We start from the raw sequence: 22,410 nt of genomic DNA on the forward strand, positions 1-22,410 counted from the left end.
AAACCATTATCGAGAGCAAGGTTTCACCAACTTCAGTGTGTACAGGAGCCTCCCAGGGATTTTGTTGAAATGCAGATTCGGATTCAGTAGGTTTCAGGGGAGGCCTGCCGTTCTGCTTTTCTGACCAACTCTCAGGTGATGCCACCACTGCCAGTCCAATGATCACCCTTGAAGGAGAAAGATCCAGTTACGATTTCCAACCCCACATTAGAATCAGCCAGGAAGCTTTCATGCCTCTGCCCGAGCCCCACACCCAGGGATCTGGTTTAATTGATCAGAGGTGGAATTTGAGCACCAATACTTTCTTAAATCACCATAGCTAATCTGAATGTGTGGCCAGGTTTGAGAATCACAGGTCTGGAACTATGTCAGACAAGAGCCAGTGTTACTTTCTCTTTACATCCCCAGCACCTAGCCATGTATTAATCCATGAACTCAAAGAATTGAGAAATCATCCTTCATGCATTTAGCAACAATTCGTGAAGCGTCTTTCTTACTCTGAACAGCGCCTACTTCAGCCTCCAGCCTCCATCTGCCTTCCCCTCCCACCTTGGCAACATTAGCTGCCATTATTTGAGCACTTATGGAGGGTCAGACTCTCTGCACTATTGTCATTCCTGTTTTACAGATGTGAATATTGAGGCTCAGTGAGGTAAAGTAACTTGCCCAAGGTCACAAGTAGGGGGACTAGGATCTGAACCCAGGCCTGTCTGACTCCAAAGTCTCTCCTCTCGCCTGCTTTTTTTGTTTATTTGTTATCCCCTTCTTCGCGTTTTTGTCAGTCTAACGTAGACCATCAGATGTCTCAGTGAGGGCTCTTGCATGCTTTCCGTCTGATCAGGGGCTGATATCCATGGTTGATGACAGGCTGCTGTGAGGATCAGGCAAGACTGCCATGTGCTGGCACTTGGGACACTGTTATGGGCTCTAAGGGGTGTGGGATGATCAGTGGTGGGCACCTCGCCAGGCAGTTGAGTGTCTTATCTGTCCATTGTCAGGTTCGCCTGGAGTGGCCTACAGACTTAGCCACCAACCCGATGGACAACTCCCTCTATGTCCTGGACAACAACGTAGTCCTGCAGATCTCTGAAAACCACCAGGTTCGCATTGTCGCCGGGAGGCCCATGCACTGCCAGGTGCCCGGCATCGACCACTTCCTGCTGAGCAAGGTGGCCATCCACGCAACCCTGGAGTCGGCCACTGCCTTGGCTGTCTCTCACAACGGGGTCCTGTATATCGCTGAGACCGACGAGAAGAAGATCAACCGCATCAGGCAGGTCACCACTAGCGGAGAGATCTCACTGGTTGCCGGGGCCCCCAGTGGCTGCGACTGTAAAAATGATGCCAACTGTGATTGTTTCTCTGGAGACGATGGCTATGCCAAGGATGCAAAGCTGAACACCCCATCTTCCTTGGCTGTGTGTGCTGACGGGGAGCTCTATGTGGCTGACCTTGGGAATATCCGAATCCGGTTTATCAGGAAGAACAAGCCTTTCCTCAACACCCAGAACATGTATGAGCTGTCCTCCCCAATCGACCAGGAGCTCTACCTGTTTGATACCAGTGGCAAGCATCTGTACACCCAAAGCCTACCCACAGGAGATTACCTGTACAACTTCACCTACACTGGGGATGGCGACATCACACTCATCACAGACAACAACGGCAACATGGTGAACGTCCGCAGAGACTCTACAGGGATGCCCCTCTGGCTGGTGGTCCCAGATGGCCAGGTGTACTGGGTGACCATGGGCACCAACAGTGCACTCAAGAGCGTGACCACACAAGGACACGAGTTGGCCATGATGACGTACCACAGCAACTCTGGCCTTCTGGCAACCAAAAGCAATGAAAATGGATGGACGACGTTTTACGAGTAAGTACCAAGACCAGGCTGTTTGATGGTTTTGTTTCATGGTTGCATTGTAGGATTAGAGGTGAACTGATGAAGTGTTAATTTGCGGATGTTTTTTATTTTAATTCACTTGGGATGCAAACCATGACCTATTATATGTTCTGCGTGTTAATAACCCAGATGATTACTCCTAGGAAGGAACATGGTGTAGTGGAAAAGGCATGAGCTTTTTGGAGTCGGAGGAGTTGGGCTTGAATCCAGCTCCACGATGATCTTAATCTCTCTAGGCCGCAGTTTCCACCTCTGTAAAATGGAAACAGTGGATACCTGCCCAACATACTACAGGGAGATGATGTAGATGAAAAGTATCAATACTTGGTTAAGTGTTAGCATCTTCATATGACCACTGTCCAGAAATGTGGCAATGGGAGAAAGAACAGTTCCATGTGGAAGAATTGTCCACATAATCAAAGCCCACATCTTTAAGTTTCAAAAAATTTTCTTTCACTTTTACCATTTTGGATGGAGTTTATGAAGTGCATTACATGCCTCCCTTCTCAAACACATTATACAGACATAATGAAATCTATCTTTTATGAGTCAGGGTCATTAATAAGAAACAACAATGCATTTGATGCTGCCATTTGAAGATAGTTTCCAGGAAGTGAAGAAATGAAGCTATAGAACCCTTCATCCCTGCCCCAAGTGATTCTAAACTGTTCTTTCATTAGTTCCTGTGCCTCATCCATAGTTTTACCACCTCCTCCCTCAGTGTGGCGCTATCGTGTCATTGTTGGTTTCAGTCGTGGGGCCGACTTCAGTAGCTCACTTCCCTTCTCTTCTTCCAGGGTAGGGCTTCTTAACTGGTGTAGTCAGAGAACCAGACATTCAGCTTATTATAATCCTTGACAAAATTAAATATATATATCCAAGGTGTTCCTCTATGAGGTATTTTAATGAACGGACTCTGTAACATCTATTCTACTTAGATTTTTTTTGGCATCTTTTTGAGGTCTTAGCCATGTTCCACACAACTGAGACTGGCAAATATGTGACCCTTAGATAAGTACGTGGAAGATGGGGAAGGAACTAGCCTTGCTGCCCGTCACTGCTGGGCTATGGGCTAGGAACTGCATTATTGCATTCAGTCCTCACAGCAGCTCTGGAAGATGGGTGACAGTATCTGTTTTACAGAAACAGAAACTCAGGCTCAGAGAGGCTCACTTGTTCACTGTTCTGTAGTGAGAACACAGCAGAACAGGGATCACAACCCAAGTCTGTCTGATGCCAGAGCTCATGTTCTTTCAGCTCTGCCCTGCTGCCCCTTGGCTGAGTTTGTTAACCCCAAATGAACCCGAATGCTTGAACTGTAAATTTTTCTCAAGCTTGATCAAGCATCAGTTTCTCACAATCCTAGAATCCAAAGCAAAAGGGGCTGTAATAGATTTTTAAATATAATTTGCACACACAAAAAAAAGTCACAGCAGTTTATACAGAGTTCACGGGCTAAATTCCTTTCTCCAAACAAGGGCCTTGTAAATTACAAAGAAAAGACAAAGATCCAGGAAAACAGCAATTATCTTGATTAACTAATTGAAATGGAAATACGTTAAATAATTCAATTTTCCCCCCATTGCCCAATGGAGATCTCTTATACGTTATTTAGCCAATACAGGGGTTTCTTTGTCTGAGCAAGTCGGTACACTCAATTAGTTCCCAAGGTCACGCCCTCAAGTCCCAAACTGAATGCTTATACATCACTGCAGCCATTACTCTCAAGCAGCCCTGAAACTGAAAACCATTTCCTACACCTCTACCAGAAAGCATCCTGTTCCTCCCTCCCTGTCTTCCTTGATGAAATATACAGCCATATTTGATGTCTTATGAAGAATTCCAAAGTATCCACTTAATAGCTGTACTCAGGAGTAGAAGATGAAAGCCCTAAAAGAAAAAAGTGAAATTCACTTTTTTTTGAGATCCTACTGTGTGCCAGGCTCTTTCCCATTTAATCTTCACAGCAACTTCAGATGGTAGGAATTATCAATTCCATTTTTTACAGATGAACAAACTGAGGCACAGAGAGATTGGGTAACTAGTCTAAAATCACACAGTGAGCACATAGCAGAGCCAGAACAGAAGTCCATGTTCTTTTAATTACACTAACTGGGTTCACCTAAATTCTTTGCAACTTAACTATATGGTAGGGATTAAAATAGTACCTTTTTCATAGGGCTAGCCTAAGGTTCAAAATTTCAATGAGATGAAACGTGGAAAACTCAGTGTCTGACTCATCATAAGTACTCAAATGATAGCTGTTGCTGTTGTTATTATTCTTTCAAGCAGTATTAATATTAGTATTTCAAGCAATATTAGTGGCAGTACAAGTAATTGCAGAGATGATGTTTGGGCATGGAAGGTACCCAAGGCCTCAGAGCAGCTGTGAGTCACCTAATCAAAGGAGCAGACGAAAGTTGTAATTGAAGTAGGTAGGAATTAGAGGGCGGACCAGAAGAACAGAATCAAGTGTCAAGTCTGAGGGATCAAAGTATGAACTAGGAAAGGGGTTAGATCCTTGAGAATATCAAAAATGGGCAGGAAAAAGACATGCAGAGTGGGTCAAGGAAAAATGATTCAGATCAGGTTGTGAACATAGCAAGGATACCAGATACCTATTTTCACTGGATGTTTGCCATGTGATTCAGGGGCAGACTGGCTTCCAGACCCAAGTCTCAACCAGACAGAAATAACACCTGACCTACTCCATTTCAGGGCCATTATGGAGATCAAAAAACTAAATAAATACTGAAAGTGAAAATACTTTGCAAACTATGATGCTCCCAAGAAGTAATGGTCTGATATTATCATTATGGTAATTCTCAGCACAGATTTGGACAGATTTTGCCAATGCACATTGCTCCAGTGAATTTCCCACTTTTAGCTCCATGAGGCAGCTTAATGGATTCCAAACCCAAATGCTCTAATATTCTTTTTTAAAAAATCAGCCCAGGCTTGCCTGTTACATGGACTATTACTGAAACAAGTTTCGAGTTGGCTTTATCGATCCTCTCAACAGATTAACACATCTAACATAAACACCACACACTTTAGAACAACTTGACTTAAGAGTTCATAATTCTGGGGAATCAAGGTTACTTTTCTTCCCTCAGCCCACAGGTCTGCTGGTAGGAAACCTCAAAGGGGTCTGTAATGCCTTCTTCATCTCCAGCGTGTGGCATCATTAATTTCAGGCTTGGGCTCCTGGGCAGATGGCATTTGGTGACTAAGAAAATGGCCTGATGAGCTGAGGCGGGTTCCAAAATTGTCTTGCTGGTTAGGCATGAGTAAGTTTCATAGGGGGAAGTGGCTCTGGCATCCCATGGTGCCCTGTGACAGCCCCTGTCATCCTTACGCTCGAGCTAACTACTCTGAGACCCTAACTAATGTATCTCTGTACAAGCTTGGGGCTTGCCACCTAGTAGGTGCTCAGTAACTATTTTATGAATGAAATTTACATTCAGGAGAGAAGGGGGATAATGAAGGGAAGAAACAAATATGCTGTAGTGAGAAAAATACTAGGTTTACATCGCAGCTCCAGCACTATCAGTGCTCCCAGCGGGAAACTGAATTCAGTTCAAATGGTTCCAATGAAGAGACTTGGCTTCCAGTTTCTGCTTGAGGATGTAAGAGCTAGAAAGAGCATTGTTCCCAACCTTACAATGAAAATGAGCCAAACAAATGGCAAATTCATGAGTTTTCCTTGAACTCCTTCTCTGAAGTCACAGGGCAACCAAGTGGCCAAATCCAAGGAGAGACAGAGTGTCACATCGCAGACAAGATGTGAGCACTAGCTTACCTGGTAGATGCACCCAGTCCCTGGGAGGAAAAGTTCAGCTTGGTAAATCTATAAAGGCTCATTGTGTACTGGCAAGAGAGTATGAAGCCCTTGGAGACTGCAGAAATTGGGAGAGTCCACATCCTCCGGAACTTTTCTCCACAAACCCCACTCGGTACTCACAGAAAAGACTAGGGAAAGATGGAAGAAAATATCCCTTGTGGTAGACCTGGGGGAGGGGTACAGCAGCTGCTGAGGGAGGGGCACAAATTTCTGCCTGCTCTACCCAGACCCCTCTCACCTGATCTCCCACATGGAATAAAAGGCTTAATCTGTGGAGAGGAGGGCAACAAACACTATTCTACTTAGGTACTGGTGGAAAACCATTGCAGCTGAATGAAGGAAGAAAAAAAATTTCTAACTACTGCTGGAAGAGGAACAGGAATATGTAATGGGCCCAGATGGACAGCCTGAAAGGGGCAGGAGCACTGAAGAGGCCACACTCCTGAGACTCAGGGACACATGCAAATACAAGATTGAGGCTTAATCAGAACAAAAGAGAATTCTCTCAAGCTCACCAGCCACCACCGCTAGCTAAAAAGCTAAACATAACAATGAAAAGCAGACTACTACTGGGAAAGAGATACAAGAGCCTAAAAAGAGACCCTCTCTAAGGCCCAGCACAAAGAGGGGACCTAAAACTGGGAATAGAATAGACACATTGAAAAAAAACCCTCTGGCAAACCAGTTTCACATCCTAAACACAAGGTATTGCTGGAGGAATGTGAAGCCTGTGATGCATTAAGGTTAAGCATAGAAGTAACAAACTTCAAAGCCAGACCAAATCCTAACTAAATTAACTTAAACTCTCTCACTAAAGTTTGAGCAGAAGGAAACTCTTACTCATACCCCAAATCTATTACCTCAGTGTCCACTGTGTTACACAAGATGTCACACTTTCAACTGAACATACAAAGAGGCAAGAAAAAGCAATACACACCCAATAGACAAAGTAATCATCAAAACCACACTCAGATATGACACAGATGTTGAAACTATCTTTCAGGAATTTAAAATAACCAAAAATTATGTTAAAGGTGCTAATGGAAAAGGTGAACAACATGCAAGATCAGGTGGATGATTTCAGCAGAGAAATGAAAACTAAAAGAGAGAATTGATTGGAAATGCTAGAAATGAAAAACACAGTTACAGAAGTGAAGACTGCCTTTGATGGGCTTATCAGTAAACTTGACACAGCTGAGGAAAGTAGATAGGTCAATAGAAATTATCCAAACTGAAACACAAAGAGAAAAAAAGAATGAAAAAAATACAGAAAAGGGCACCAAGAACTGGGGAACATCAACTGCTCTAATATACATGTAATTGGAATTCCAGAAGAAGAGAGAAAGAACAAGGCAGAAGAACCATTTGAGGAAATAATGGTCGAGAATTATCTGTATGTAATGATAGACATCAAACCACAGACCCAAAATCTCAGAAAACACCAAGCAGAATAAACACACACACACACACACACTATACACACATAGATCTATGCATATCATATTCAAACTGCTGAGTACAAAAGAAAAAGAGAAAATCTTGAAAGCAGCCCCCCCAAAAGACATTTTTTACAGAGGAGCAAAGAAAAGAATCACAGCAGACTTCTCATCACAAACCATACAAACTAGAAAACAGAAATGCTGAAAGAAAAAAAGAAATCTGTCAACCTAGAATTCTATATCCAGCAAAAATATCTTTCCAGTGAAGAAGTGTTATTAGAGGTATAGGCAGGGATTAGGGAACCAAGAAAGGACAGTGAGGCATCCAGGCACTAAAAACAGTGAACAACTATTACCAACCCTCGGACTGAAGGGCAAGGCAGGGAAGGAATACAATATTGTTACTTACTAAAGCCCAGTGGGGGCTGTAACCATGAAGGAGAAGGCATCTGGTAGAAGCTGTAATTGTGGGTGGATGCACCCACTATTAGAAATATGGCACCAAAGGACACGGAGAGTAGGGAAAACTCCTCCTTTTGACCTCCAGTCTCTTGCCATTTCCTGCCATTGACTGAACCCAACCAGAAGCAAGCCATCAAGGGGCCCCAGGGATGCAGTCTGCAGGGGTCAGCCCCCCTGAGCACAGAGAAGGGCAGAGAATGGATCTGAGGAGGGAACGGAGAATAAACAGCACAGACGTTGACTGGCTCTGTGACATTGTACACATAAGTGGCAGAGCCAGGGCTCAATCTCAGATCTACCTGAATCCTAAGCACTTACCACCAGATGCATGGCCTCAAGTATAACATCAATGAGAGCTAAGACCTGAAGTGATAGGGTAGGCCAGATCTTAGAAATCCTGAAGACTACAACTCATTGTTGGGACTTAATTCTATGGGAAATGGGCAGGAAGGACAAATTTTTATTGCAGAAGCCAACAAGTAGCCTGGCTTTGCTGCAGTTTTGGAGTAGCTGCAAATGGTTTAGTGATGCCAATCTCTTATAGTGACCTGGGGTCAAGGGAACTATTGGTGTGCATGGGCTGTGAACTCTAATTATTCACAGAGGTTACAGTGGCCATTTCCTCCATTTCTTCTTGTTGGTGATGGTGTTGTTTGAAACAATCATAGATGAAAGTCGTAAAAATCAAATCTTTATTTTCAACTAAAAAGTCCCCGATCGGCAAAAGTTTAGTATCAGAGAGGCAATGTGGCATTTTCCTCACCAGCCACGCATAGTAAAATGGCTCGAGGTGTGAAGTATTGAGTGTGAAGAAGAAAACTTTGCAGTGTATGTGAGGATACCCTTTAGTTGTCCTCTTCTGAGAGGCAAGTTCACAGCCACTCTATGAATCTTTTATGTTGTGTTCTTTCCTCGTGCTCCAAAGATGCTTTGGGAAAATGAGTGAAGAAAAGTCAGTGGAAGGAAATAGGAAAAAGCCAATCACCTGGCCATCTCCATCATACCCCCAGATGGGGGCTCGACATCACTGCAAAGTCAACTGTAATGGTAGCAAAGCAAAGCATCTTGAAGAGAAAACTGTTGGTCTTCTTGACCCAACTTGAGATTTCCAAACCCAATTTTTTCTTTAACATAGTTGAACACAAAGGTTTTGATTTGAAATGGCATCATCTTTATGGGAAGCTTGATGAAAGAACACAGACTTTAAGGTCAGACAGACCTGACAGAATCTGTATTCCTCTGTTAGCTGTGTGATCTTACTCAAGTTACTTATCCTTTCTGAGCCTCAGCTTCACCAATTGTGAAATGATGATAATAATGCCCACTTTCAAAAACGGTTGTGAGAACAGTGCTCAGTACCTAAAATGTACTCTATGAACATTAATGAACTTTCCCTTCCTCATATGGAAAGTGAGAGGTAATAGGGATGGAGTTCTTAGTTATCCTTATCCCAGCTCTTGAAAAAACAACGATAATATCTACTATTTATTTATTTATTCATTTATTCATTCATTCATCCAAGAAATATGTATTGAGTACCTTTTATATGCTGGGTCCTGCTTTAGGCACTAAGAATACAAACAAGGTCCCTGTCCTCATAGAGCTTATATTCTAGCGGGAAAAGAGAGACAACAGTCAAGTAAACAAATCAACAAGATGATAAGTGAAAACAGTAAAATAAGATAATGTGATAAAGATGGGAGGACCCATCAGAAAGGGTGATCAGGGAAGGCCTTGCTGGAATAATACCTTTTGAACTAAAACATGAGTAATAAAAGGAACTAGCCCTACCAAGATTGGAGGGAAGAGCATTCCCAGCAAAGGGAACAGTCAGTGTGAGCACCCTAAGCCTGGTTTGAACTCAGTGTGTTTGGAGAACAGAAGCAAATGTAATGGAACAGAGGAAGTAGGAAGGAATAGGGTTCAAGGTGAAATCAGAAAGAGGCAGGAAAGAGCAGATCATTCAACCAACGCTCATTCACATTATTGAGCATCTACTATATGCTGGGCACTCTCCTAAATTCTGGGGATACACCAGTGACTGAACAAAGTCCCTTCCTTCAGGGAGTTGATAGTCTAGTGAGGGCAGTCTCATGGGGTCCTTGCAAGCCCTGGAAGGAATTTGCATTTAAATATGTTACCTTGTTTGATCTTCAAGTATCTCTCTGAGACAGGTATTATTACCCTCGTTTTATAGAGGAGAAAACAGAGGCACACAAGGTTATGTTATATAACCTACCTGAAATAGCATCATTTGTGGTAGGAGTTGGATGGTTAGCAGAAAAACAGAACTGAGTGCCCACCCTCTAGGGTTGCATTGCTAGCAAGTGTAGAGCCTGGATTCAAAGCCTAGACCACCTGGCTCCAGGGACCTTCCCACACCAACATGTTCCTTCTGTTCCTCTTCAACAGAAAGGAAGAAAATTGGCCAGTAATTTAAGTAAAGCTGCAACAGACGTATCTAAGCCACTGTCCGGAAGTTTTCCCTCATGGGGCCAGGGTTTGAGGCAGCCACTTGTAATCCAGGGAGTGCAGACGGAGACCTGTCCCCAACACCCTGTTGGGGAGCACCAACATCCTTTCCCTTAGCAGCTCTGTAGCAGGAAGAGAAAGGGCCCCACCAAGGGGGCCGCAGAGCAGAGGTCAAGGTCCAGAGGATGGGCCGCTCCAGCTCCTCCCCACAGAGGCAGAAGCAGCAGCGTTCTGATGGCATAATCACAGGTATTGATCAGGAGGCAGAGAGATCCAGTGGCATTTCTCAAGCTCCAGGAAGCGCTGAAATGAATGAATAAGAGACAAGAAAATTCTATAAATTGGCTGTTCTGTTGGATGTTCATTTAATTAAGACATTCAGTCCTTCTAATGGAAAATGTGAGGAATGGAAATTACTGTTTTTTGGCCATCTCATATAAAATAAAACCAGATCTTGAAAGCATGGGGCCTTTTCATTGTATCGTCTTCAGGCTCAATTTAATTATGTATTACAGGCCACCTTCAATAATAATTACAATTGTCTGCCTTTATGTAAAGCCTCTATCTATCTTGGAGACTAAAACTCTGGGGAGATGCCTACGGAGATTGCTAAAGTATCGTTTAGTGAAGGTGGTTGTTTCCCTATTTGTGCATTCAGCAGATGTTTATCAGGGACCAACTGTGTGTCAAGCCTCTGTCAGGTCCTGCAGGGGGTAGCGTGTGAATGAATGACAGTCTGTCTTCTCCCACAGAGCAGGAAAGAGGCCTCCCATGTCCAATCATGCATTCGTTTATTCGTTCAGCCAACATTCCCTGCCCATCTTCCCTCTACCAGTGCCCATGCTGGGGAAGCTGAGATGACCTAACGGCCAGACCTCCAGGGTGGTGGAATCCAGATCCCCAGTCTGGCTGTCTGACTCCACGACCCTGTCCTGACTCAGGCACTCGGAGGCCAAAGTAAGAGACAAGTTGTACGTCAGCTCTTATAATGCAGGGGACACATTCTGTGATAGAGCTGTGCCAGAGTACCACTGGGAGAAGAAGAGCTGGGGAGACCAGGGAGGGCTTTATGAGGTGGCATTTGAGCAAGGCCTTGATAGAAGTAGTATTGAGGCGACATCTGAGCCCTAATTAATAATCTCTTGGGGCTTCCCTGGTGGCGCAGTGGTTGAGAGTCTGCCTGCTAATGCAGGGGACACGGGTTCGCGCCCTGGTCTGGGAGGATCCCACATGCCACGGAGCAACTGGGCCCGTGAGCCACAACTACTGAGCCTGCGCGTCTGGAGCCTGTGCTCCGCAACAAAAAGAGGCCACAATAGTGAGAGGCCCGCACACCGCGATGAAGAGTAGCCCCCGCTTGCCGCAACTAAAGGAAGCCCTAGCACAGAAACGAAGACCCAACATAGTAATCAATCAATCAATAAATAAATCTTTAAAAAAAAAAAAATCTCTTAACTCTTATTTGTAAGACTCCAAAACTCCATTTTAAGTATCTTGCATGGTATAATAAAATCTTTTTTATCCAGTTAGGTCAGGAAATTAGATTAATAAGGAGTGTGTACGTGGATCACAGGTGTTCAAAGAACCAGCATACTCATCCCATGAAACTGTTGGACTGAAATGGATCTTCCAGTTGATGTCAAAGATGACCTGGGATCTGACAGCACTCAGCTTACTCATAGACCACAGATACAGTTAAGGTGACCAGGGCAGAGCCAGTTTTGGGGCGGGGGGGGTTCTTGATTTTTGGCTCAGAAATTTGGGATGCCCTAGTAATATTTTACTGAAAAGGCCTAGAGGTTGATATTGGCAGATGTCCTATAAATGAGATGCTTCTATAAATGCCAGTAATTTTAAAAGTCCTCTTCCCCAAGGTGGCCATGCTTATGAGGCATTACTTGGGTTGTCACAGCACTTTTCTGATTATGAACATAATCCGTGTTAATTATAAAAAAACCTTGGGAGTATAAAATGCATATAAATAAGCAACTAAAATCACCTGTAATTCTACCTCCCAGAGATAGCCACTGTAAACATTTTTGTGAAATTCCTTAGTGTTCAAATTTCCAGCAGCCATGAAGGGTTCAAAAAGACACCAGCCTCTCCCAGAGTTACAGGGAGCAGAGCTGTGAACTTCTCCAGGTGAGAGAGGCCTCAAGACAGAGATTCCAGACCTTTACCCCAAGACGCGCCCTCCTTCCTGCAGCATCTCGCAGAGTCACTCCCTCGCCCGGCTCTGAGGGGCACTCTGTACCTTTCACCCTCCAGTCTAGGTCAAGTCACACCACCACCCTCCGTTAAGCCAGACTGACCTTTCCTTGTAACAACCTAATTCAGTACGAAGGAAGAAAAATGAGAAATCATGACAGGAAACAGGTTTCCAAACCCCGTAACTGCCTCTAAGAGAACCCAAAGGACTGATACAGCTCCACAGCCTTGCCCCACCAAGCTCAGGCCTGACATATGTGGTCGAGACCCCCGCTTTTCTCGCCATCTTGGAAAGGGCTTCCATTCCCCTTCCTCAGGCCTCAGCACCAAAGAGTCAACGCTCCCAGAGCCCCTTGGCCCTTCCCCCAGAGTCGGTCTCAGGTCAAGGACTGGGGCAATTCATTCCAAAGACCTTCACCAACACCTCCTCTGTGGCAGACCGCACCAGGGACTATTGCCATTTGGTGTAAAGCGTGCCGTGATCAGTACCAGCCACAGGGACAGAAAGAGTTGGCACATGGCAGAATCCACGCAGCATTCAAATCTGACCTTGAACAGAAAATTGCTCAGCAAAGGCCTGCCTAGTCTCACCTACCGAGTCTCACCTGAAACCATAGAAGCTGTGGGACCCCAGGGTCCCATCAGGAAGCCAGGCCCAGCTGAAGGCATCACAAGAAGAGCAAGGATGGAATTGAACTTTCAGGCCTTTCATTTCACCATGGTTAAAACCCTCAGGGGCCAAGAGGACAGTTTTACCCTAGTATTAAAAGCCAAGCAGGAAAAAAAAGTCCAGTGGGAGACCCAGAGTACATGAGGGAGACGTATACAGCTGAACCCATGCTATAAGCTTGAGCCTGAGTAGAAGTCAGAAATACTGGCATCTGGGCGAAGAACTTTTTCCCCATTCGCACACAAGGGCAAAAAGGCTCTTTATAACCTACCTTTTTACACTTCAGCCTCCCGTAATTACGAAATGTTAGTAGCCCGCTCCCTGCTATCTCCCAATCACTCTGCAGCAGGTAAGAGAGCACATGCGGTGGATACTTGCAAATAGACAGTACGGAAATGCTCCCTGAAGACAGAGAACCAAGTGGTGGCTTGGAAGCAGACAGAGCTGAGTTTAAATTTCGACTCTATCACACTTAGCTGTGCGACCTTGAGCAGGTGACCTCACTTTTCTGAGCCTCCTCCAAAAAGGAGCTAATATATACCTTTTAGACCAGTTGTGAAGATTAAATGAAAGAATGTATGGACATTGTGCGACTAGCACCATACCTGAACAATATGAACGCCATACTGTAGGTGGCGAATAATTTTAGGTATTTCTTTTAGTCTCATCAGGAGAATGGGAAAGAGGATTAAGATTCAATTATGATGCTTCAGAAAGACCACACCAGAGTGAAGCTGTGAGTTTTGAGCGCCACAGATACATAGCTGCTTGGTGCCAGATGTGAAACCTAGATGTGAAGGGGTTGCTAGAGCCCATCTGTCCAGCCTGCTTATGTGGCAGCAGAATCCTGGTTGGAATTCAAAGTCCCCTTTTCCCAGCATCTGTAGCTTCCTGGATTCGGGTTAGGGTTATCTCCAGTGCTGTTCAGGAGAAACCTACAGTTCTTGGGGGGTGGGGGGCAGGCGGTAGTTGAGCCAGTATTCAAGCAATCAGTTTGACTGCTCGCCTCTGGGAGTCGCCCAGCTCTAAGACTCTGGGTCATCTGTCTCATATGGGCACCATCATCTCACCCTTCATGGGTGACATAGTGACAGGGCACTTCCACATGTTGCTCACAGGAATCCTGGGCGGTGGGTAGGGCAGGGGTTATCATCTCCACTCTACAGAATTAGGAAAGGAAGATTCAGAGAGGTAAGTTGTTTGCCTACAGTTGAATATCAGGGGGTGGAGTGGTATCCAAGGAGATGCAGGAGACGTGGAAATGTATCTGACCAGAAAGAAAAGCAGAACATGCAAAACCATGGCATAAGGTAGAACATGCCAAGTTCCAGCAATGGCACCATTATATTTCTGTTACTCAGAGCCACCCCTTGGTTTTCAGGTACGACAGCTTTGGGCGCCTGACCAATGTGACCTTCCCTACTGGCCAGGTGAGCAGTTTCCGAAGTGATACAGACAGCTCAGTGCATGTCCAGGTAGAGACGTCCAGCAAGGACGACGTCACCATAACCACCAACCTGTCTGCCTCGGGTGCCTTCTATACACTGCTGCAAGGTAAGCCAGGTGGGGGGGTTGGGGTCTTGGAGACCATGGGGTGGGGTGACCCCTTTGAAAGAGGATGACACAAGAAACAAGCTGCTAACTGCAGCTGCCCAAGAACAAGAAAGCATAACAACTGTTTTCTCTCTGTATTGCCACCTAATTTGCAAAACACATCAGCCTGAGCCCTGTAAATTCTCTCCCTCAAGCTTCAGAGTAATGTTTCATTGTCTCATTCCATTATCAGCAGAACAAAGGGTAGAGAATCCGTTAGCTGCTAATCCAGGTGACCTCACTATTCTGCCATTCTAATGGCTCCCGGATTAAAGACTGACTCTCACTCTGGTGCAGATGAGGAGATGAGGACAAAGGACAAGAATAATTACACCTAATTATGAAAGGGATTTGGGCGTGGAGAAGGCCTCCCTGAATCTCAGGTGAGAGAGCTTTGTTACTCTCCTAGGATTCTATAGAGAAGAGACCCTTCTCTGTGTCCATCAAATAATCCCTGATATGAGTTGATCTTTTAGCTTCAGATAAATCACAAGGATGAAACCTCGCTGTGAATTGTCTGCCTCAATTGTTCTCATGGGCCCTGGTGACCCAGAGTGGAGCTTGCAGCTTTGTTGGACTTAGTAAGCATGAGAAAAAAGAAGCCATCACTAGGGAAAGCCTTGCTTGACGTTTTTCCCCAGCCTCCAGATGGCTTTTCATACTCCCAAAAGCTTTGACACAAAGTAGTAAAAACAGCCTTGGCCTGGGAGTCAGAGTGCCAAATTCTAGTCCTAATTCTGCCACCCCATCACCATGGCCCTCAAGTTTCTACTCTGGGAAAAGAAAGCAAGTTGAAGCCATGTTGAATGGCGCAGGGCAGTGCAAAGAGCAGCAGTTCCGGGGGCAGACACACTGGGACCCCTCTGCCTGCTGTACCAGCTGCAACCTGTGTGAATTGGGTGGAGTCACTCTTCTCCGATCCTCAGTTTCTGGGTCTGGGAAATGGGGCTGAATTAGAAGTCCTGCTTCCTAGGGTTGCTCAGACAATTTCTTTTTTTTACTCTTTCAATTTCCAATTTTTTTTTTTGAATTTTATTTTATTTATTTTTTTATACAGCAGGTTCTTATTAGTTATCCATTCTATACATATTAGTGTAGACATGTCAATCCCAATCTCCCAATTCATCACACCACCACCCCCACCCCCCCGCCGCTTTCCCCCCTTGGTGTCCATACGTTTGTTCTCTACATCTGTGTCTCTATTTCTGCCCTGCAAACTAGTTCATCTGTACCATTTTTCTAGGTTCCACATATATGCGTTAATATACGTATTTGTTTTTCTCTTTCTGACTTACTTCACTCTGTATGACAGTCTCTAGATCCATCCACGTCTCTACAAATGACCCAATTTCGTTCCTTTTTATGGCTGAGTAATATTCCATTGTATATATATACCACATCTTCTTTATCCATTCATCTGTTGATGGGCATTTAGGTTGCTTCCATGTCCTGGCTATTGTAAATAGTGCTGCAGTGAACATTGGGGTGCATGTGTCTTTTTGAGTTATGGTTTTCTCTGGGCATATGCCCAGTAGTGGGATTGCTGGGTCATATGGTAATTCTATTTTTAGTTTTTTAAGGAACTTCCATACTGTTTTCCATAGTGGCTGTATCAATTTAGATTCCCACCAACAGTGCAAGAGGGTTCCCTTTTCTCCACACCCTCCCCAGCATTTGTTGTTTGTAGATTTTCTGATGATGCCCATTCTAACTGGTGTGAGGTGGTACCTCATTGTAGTTTTGATTTGCATTTTGCTAATAATTAGTGATGTTAAGCAGATTTTCATGTGCTTCTTGGCCATCTGTATGTCTTCTTTGGAGAAATGTCTATTTAGGTCTTCTGCCCATTTTTGGATTGGGTTGTTTGTTTTTCTAATACTGAGCTGCATGAGCTGTTTATATATTTTGGAGATTACTCCTTGGTCCATTGATTCGTTTGCAAATATTTTCTCCCATTCTGAGGGTTGTCTTTTCGTCTTGTTTGTAGTTTCCTTTGCTGTGCAAAAGCTTTTAAGTTTCATTAGGTCCCCTTTGTTTATTTTTGGTTTTATTTCCATTACTCTAGGAGGCGGATCATAAAAGATCCTGCTGTGATTTATGTCAAAGAGTGTTCTTCCTATGTTTTCCTCTAAGAGTTTTATAGTGTCCGGTCTTACATTTAGGTCTCTAATCCATTTGGAGTTTATTTTTGTGTATGGTGTTAGGGAGTGTTCTAATTTCATTCTTTTACATGTAGCTGTCTGGTTTTCCCAGCACCACTTATTGAAGAGACTGTCTTTTCTCCATTGTATATCCTTGCCTCCTTTGTCATAGATTAGTTGACCATATGTGTGTGGGTTTATCTCTGGGCTTTCTATCTTATTCCATTGAACTATATTTCTGTTTTTGTGCCAGTACCATATTGTCTTGATTACTGTAGCTTTGTAGTATAGTCTGAAGTCAGGGAGTCTGATTCCTCCAGCTCCGTTTTTTTCCCTCAAGACTGCTTTGGCTATTCAGGGTCTTTTGTGTTGCCATACAAATTTTAAGATTTTTTGTTCTAGTTCTATAAAAAATGCCATTGGTAATTTGATAGGGATTGCATTGAATCTGTAGATTGCTTTGGGTAGTATAGTCATTTTCACAAGGTTGATTCTTCCAATCCAAGAACATTGTATATCTCTCCATCTGTTGGTATCATCTTTAGTTACTTGCATCAGTGTCTTATAGTTTTCTGCATACAGGTCTTTTGTCTCCCCAGGTAGGTTTATTCCTAGGTATTTTATTCTTTTTGTTGCAGTGGTAAATGGGAGTATTTCCTTAATTTCTCTTTCAGATTTTTCATCATTAGCGTATAGGAATGCAAGAGATTTCTGTGCATTAATTTTGTATCCTGCAACTTTACCAAATTCATTGATTAGCTCTAGTAGTTTTCTGGTGGCATCTTTAGGATTCTCTATGTATAGTATCATGTCATCTGCAAACAGTGACAGTTTTACTTCTCCTTTTCCAATTTGTATTCCTTTTATTTCTTTTTCTTCTCTGATTGCTGTGGCTAGGACTTCCAAAACTATGTTGAATAATAGTGGTGAGAGTGGACATCCTTGTCTTGTTCCTGATCTTAGAGGAAATGCTTTCAGTTTTTCACCATTGAGGATGATGTTTGCTGTGGGTTTGTCATATATGGCTTTTATTATGTTGAGGTAGGTTCCCTCTATGCAACTTTCTGGAGAGTTTTTATCATAAATGGGTGTTGAATTTTGTCAAAAGCTTTTTCTGCATCTATTGAGATGATCGTATGGTTTTTATTCTTCAATTTGTTAATATGGTGTATCACACTGATTGATTTGCGTATATTGAAGAATCCTTGCATCCCTGGGATAAATCCCACTTGATCATGGTGTATGATCCTTTTAATGTGCTGTTGGATTCTGTTTGCTAGTATTTTGTTGGGGATTTTTGCATCTATATTCATGAGTGATATTGGTCTGTAATTTTCTTTTTTTGTAGTATCTCTGTCTGGTTTGGTATGAGGGTGATGGTGACCTCATAGAATGAGTTTGGGAGTGTTCCTTCCTCTGCAATTTTTTGGAAGAGTTTGAGAAGGATGGGTGGCTCTTCTCTAAATGTTTGATAGAATTCACCTGTGAAGCCATCTGGTCCTGGACTTTTGTTTGTTGGAAGGTTTTTAATCATTGTTTCAATTTCATTACTTGTGATTGGTCCTTTCATATTTTCATATTGGTCCTTTCATATTTTCTATTTCTTCCTGGTTCAGTCTTGGAAGGTTATACCTTTCTAAGAATTTGTCCATTTCTTCCAGGTTGTCCATTTTATTGGTATAGAGTTGCTTGTAGTAGTCTCTTAGGATGCTTTGTATTTCTGCGGTGTCTGTTGTAACTTCTCCTTTTTCATTTCTAATTTTATTGATTTGAGTCCTCTCCCTCTTTTTCTTGATGGTGAGGTGGTACCATCAAGGTTAGGTGGCTAATGGTTAATCAATTTTGTTTATCTTCTCAAAGAACCAGCTTTTAGTTTTATTGATCTTTGCTATTGTTTTCTTTGTTTCTATTTCATTTATTTCTGCTGTGATCTTTATGATTTCTTTCCTTCTACTAATTTTGGGTTTTGTTTGTTCTTCTTTCTCTAGTTCCTTTAGGCGTTAAGGTTAGATTGTTTATTTGAGATGTTTGTTGTTTCTTGAGGTAGGATTCATTGCTATAAACTTCCCTCTTAGAACTGCTTTTGCTGCATCCCATAGGTTTTGGATCATCGTGCTTTCATTGTCATTTGTCTCTAGGTATTTTGTGATTTCCTCTTTGATTTCTTCAGTGATCTCTTGGTTATTTAGTAATGTATTGTTTAGCCTCCATGTGTTTGTGTTTTTTATGGTTTTTTTCCCTGTAATTGATTTCTAATCTCATAGCGTTGTGGTCAGAGAAGATGCTTGATATGATTTCAGTTTTCTTAAGTTTACCGAGGCTTGATTTGTGACCCAAGATGTGATCTATCCTGGAGAATGTTCCGTGCGCACTTGAGAAGAAAGTGTAATCTGCTGTTTTTGGATGGAATGTCCTATAAATATCAATTAAATCTATCTGGTCTATTGTGTCATTTAAAGCTTGTGTTTCCTTATTAATTTTCTGTTTGGATGATCTGTCCATTGGTGTAAGTGAAGTGTTAAAGTCCCCCACTATTACTGTGTTACTGTCGATTTCCTCTTTTAGAGCTGTTAGCAGTTGCCTTATGTATTGAGGTGCTCCTATGTTGGGTGCATATATATTTATAATTGTTATATCTTCTTCTTGGATTGATCCCTTGATCATTATATAGTGTCCTTCCTTGTCTCTTGTAACATTCTTTATTTTAAAGTCTATTTTATCTGATATGAGTATTGCTACTCTAGGTTTCTTTTGATTTCCATTTGCATGGAATATCTCTTTCCATCCCCTCACTTTCAGTCTGTATGTGTCCCTAGGTCTGAAGTGGGTCTCTTGTAGACAGCATATATATGGGTCTTGTTTTTGTATCCATTCAGCGAGCTTGTGTCTTTTGGATGGAGCATTTAATCCATTCACGTTTAAGGTAATTATCGATATGTATGTGCCTATGACCATTTTCTTAATTGTTTTGGGTTTGTTTTTGTAGGTCTTTTTCTTCTCTTGTGTTTCCCACTTAGAGAAGTTCCTTTAGCATTTGTTGTAGAGCTGGCTTGGTGGTGCTGAATTCTTTTAGCTTTTGCTTGTCTGTAAAACTTTTGATTTCTCCATCGAATCTGAATGAGATCCTTGCTGGGTAGAGTAATCTTGGTTGTAGGTTTTTGACTTTCATCACTTTAAATATGTCATGCCACTCTCTTCTGGCTTGTAGAGTTTCTGCTGAGAAATCAGCTGTTAACCTTATGGGAGTTCCCTTGTATGTTATTTGTCATTTTTCCCTTGCTGCTGTCAATAATTTTTCTTTATCCTTGATTTTTGCCAATTTGATTACTGTGTCTCGGCGTGTTTCTCCTTGGGTTTATCCTGTATGGGACTCTCTGTGCTTCCTGGACTTGGGTGGCTATTTCCTTTCCCATGTTAGGGAAGTTTTTGACTATAATCTCTTCATGTATTGTCTCGGGTCCATTCTCTCCTCCTTTTGGGACCCCTATAATGCGAATGTTGTTGCGTTTAATGTTGTCCCAGAGGTCTCTTAGGCTGTCTTCATTTCTTTTCATTCTTTTTTCTTTATTTTGTTCTGCAGCAGTTCATTCCACCATTCTCTCTTCCGGGTCACTTATCCATTTTTCTGCCTCAGTTATTCTGCTATTGATTCCTTCTAGTGTATTTTTCATTTCGGTTACTGTATTGTTCATCTCTGTTTGTTTGTTCTTTAATTCTTCTAGGTCTTTGTTAAACATTTCTTGCATCTTCTCGATCTTTGCCTCCATTCTTTTTCTGAGGTCCTGGATCATCTTCACTATCATTATTCTGAATTCTTTTTCTGGAAGGTTGCCTATCTCTACTTCATTTAGTTGTTTTTCTGGGGTTTTATCTTGTTCCTTCATCTGGTACATAGCCCTTTGCCTTTTCATCTTGTCTATCTTTCTGTGAATGTGGTTTTTGTTCCACAGGCTGCAGGATTGTAGTTCTTCTTGCTTCTGCTGTCTGCCCTCTGGTGGATGAGGCTATCTAAGAGGCTTGTGCAAGTTTCCTGATGGGAGGGACTGGTGGTGGGTAGAGCTGACTGTTGCTCTGGTGGGCGGAGCTCAGTAAAATAATCCACTTGACTGCTTAGGGGTGGGGCTGGGTTCCCTCCCTGTTGGTTGTTTGGCCTGAGCAACCCAACACTGGAGCCTACCCGGGCTCTTTGGTGGGACTAATGGCAGACTCTGGGAGGGCTCACGCCAAGAAATACTTCCCAGAACTTCTGCTGCCAGTGTCCTTGTCCTCATGGTGAGACACAGCCACCCCCTGCCTCTGCAGGAGACCCCCAACGCTAGCAGGTAGGTCTGATTCAGTCTCCTGTGGGGTCACTGCTCCTTCCCCTGGGTCCCGATGCGCACACTACTTTGTGTGTGCCCTCCAAGAGTGGAATCTCTGTTTCCCCCAGTCCTGTCGAAGTCCTGCAGTCAAATCCCTCTAGCCTTCAAAGTCTGATTCTCTAGGAATTCCTCCTCCCGTTGCCGGACCCCCAGGTTGGGAAGCCAGATGTGGGGCTCAGAACCTTCACTCCAGTAGGTGGACTTCTGTGGTATAAGTGTTCGCCAGTCTGTGAGTCACCCACCCAGCAGTTATGGGATTCGATTTTATTGTGATTGTGCCCCTCCTACTGTCTCATTGTGGCTTCTCCTTTGTCTTTGGATGTGAGGTATCTTTTTTGGGGATTTCCAGTGTCTTCCTGTCGATGATTGTTCAGCAGTTAGTTGTGATTCCGGTGCTCTCGCAAGAGGGAGTGAGAGCACGTCCTTCTGCTCCGCCATCTTGAACCAATCTTCTCTCAGACAGTTTCTTTAGACAATATACATAGAGTGACCAGCATGGGCCAGGCACATAGTATTGCTTAGAAAGTACTTGTTGGATTAATTAATTAACAGGCATTTTGATTTACCGTAAGAAAATAACCATATATTTTCACAACCATTTTTCTTCCCAAATGTGGTCCTATGCCTCTACCAAAGCTCAGAGAACAATAGCGGTTCTCAGTCAAAGAAAGAGAAATCAAGCCCTGGAATTTCTTCCCCACCAAGCACCTTTAGCAGTGGGTTGGGACAGACCCTAGGTATTTATGCTCTGGCTAGGTTATTGACAAGAAAAGGTACCAGTTCCAAACCAGCCAGGGTTCTGCCTGACCAAGAACAGCAGGGCAGCTGATGACACGCAGACATCATATCCTTCAAGCCTACTTTCTTCCCTGTGGTTAAGAATTGTCTCCTCTGCTCCATACATCTAAGCCGGCTTTCAGCATTTTTCTCAAAAGTTAATGCAGGCCTTCCAATATTTAGACAACTTTTTAAATTCAAAAGTGCCACATCTCCTCAATTTTAAAATGTACCATCGATTTAGTAACAACTTTTCAGGTGGGGGGCTGGGGAGAGACACTGCTCAAAATCCGTACAAGGACTTAAGACACATTCCAATTTCAGAAACATTAAAATGTGAAAAGGAAAAGTACATCTCAGAATCCAGGAAACGTGGTACCTCTTTTTCTTCTTTGGGACCTGTGCCAAGCTCTCCTTTCGTACCAGGCTCGGATCCTCCGTTTTGCAGCCACCTCAGTAGAGTCTTCGTTAAAAACTCTTTCGGTTTCATCTTACGTCTGAACTATGGGAAGAAATAAGAAGTAGCTACTAATGAAC

General features: G+C 43.2%; 1 protein-coding gene across 5 annotated transcripts in view; it reads left to right on the top strand.

The window, feature by feature from the left end:
- Positions 1-22,410, top strand: part of TENM4 (teneurin transmembrane protein 4) — a 749,934-nt gene that overhangs the window by 704,284 nt on the left and 23,240 nt on the right. For all 5 annotated transcript variants that reach the window (XR_005020977.1, XM_036861484.1, XM_036861485.1 and 2 more), the window contains 2 exons: positions 999-1,876; positions 14,383-14,555. Coding sequence is in view for 4 of the 5 variants with exons in the window: in XM_036861484.1 (XP_036717379.1) it covers positions 999-1,876; positions 14,383-14,555 (1,051 nt within the window). In the remaining variant the exon portion in view is untranslated. The remainder of the gene's footprint in view (positions 1-998; positions 1,877-14,382; positions 14,556-22,410) is intronic.

The sequence above is a fragment of the Balaenoptera musculus genome, chromosome 8 (genome assembly GCF_009873245.2).
Source record: "Balaenoptera musculus isolate JJ_BM4_2016_0621 chromosome 8, mBalMus1.pri.v3, whole genome shotgun sequence".
Taxonomy (NCBI): Eukaryota; Metazoa; Chordata; class Mammalia; order Artiodactyla; family Balaenopteridae; genus Balaenoptera; species Balaenoptera musculus.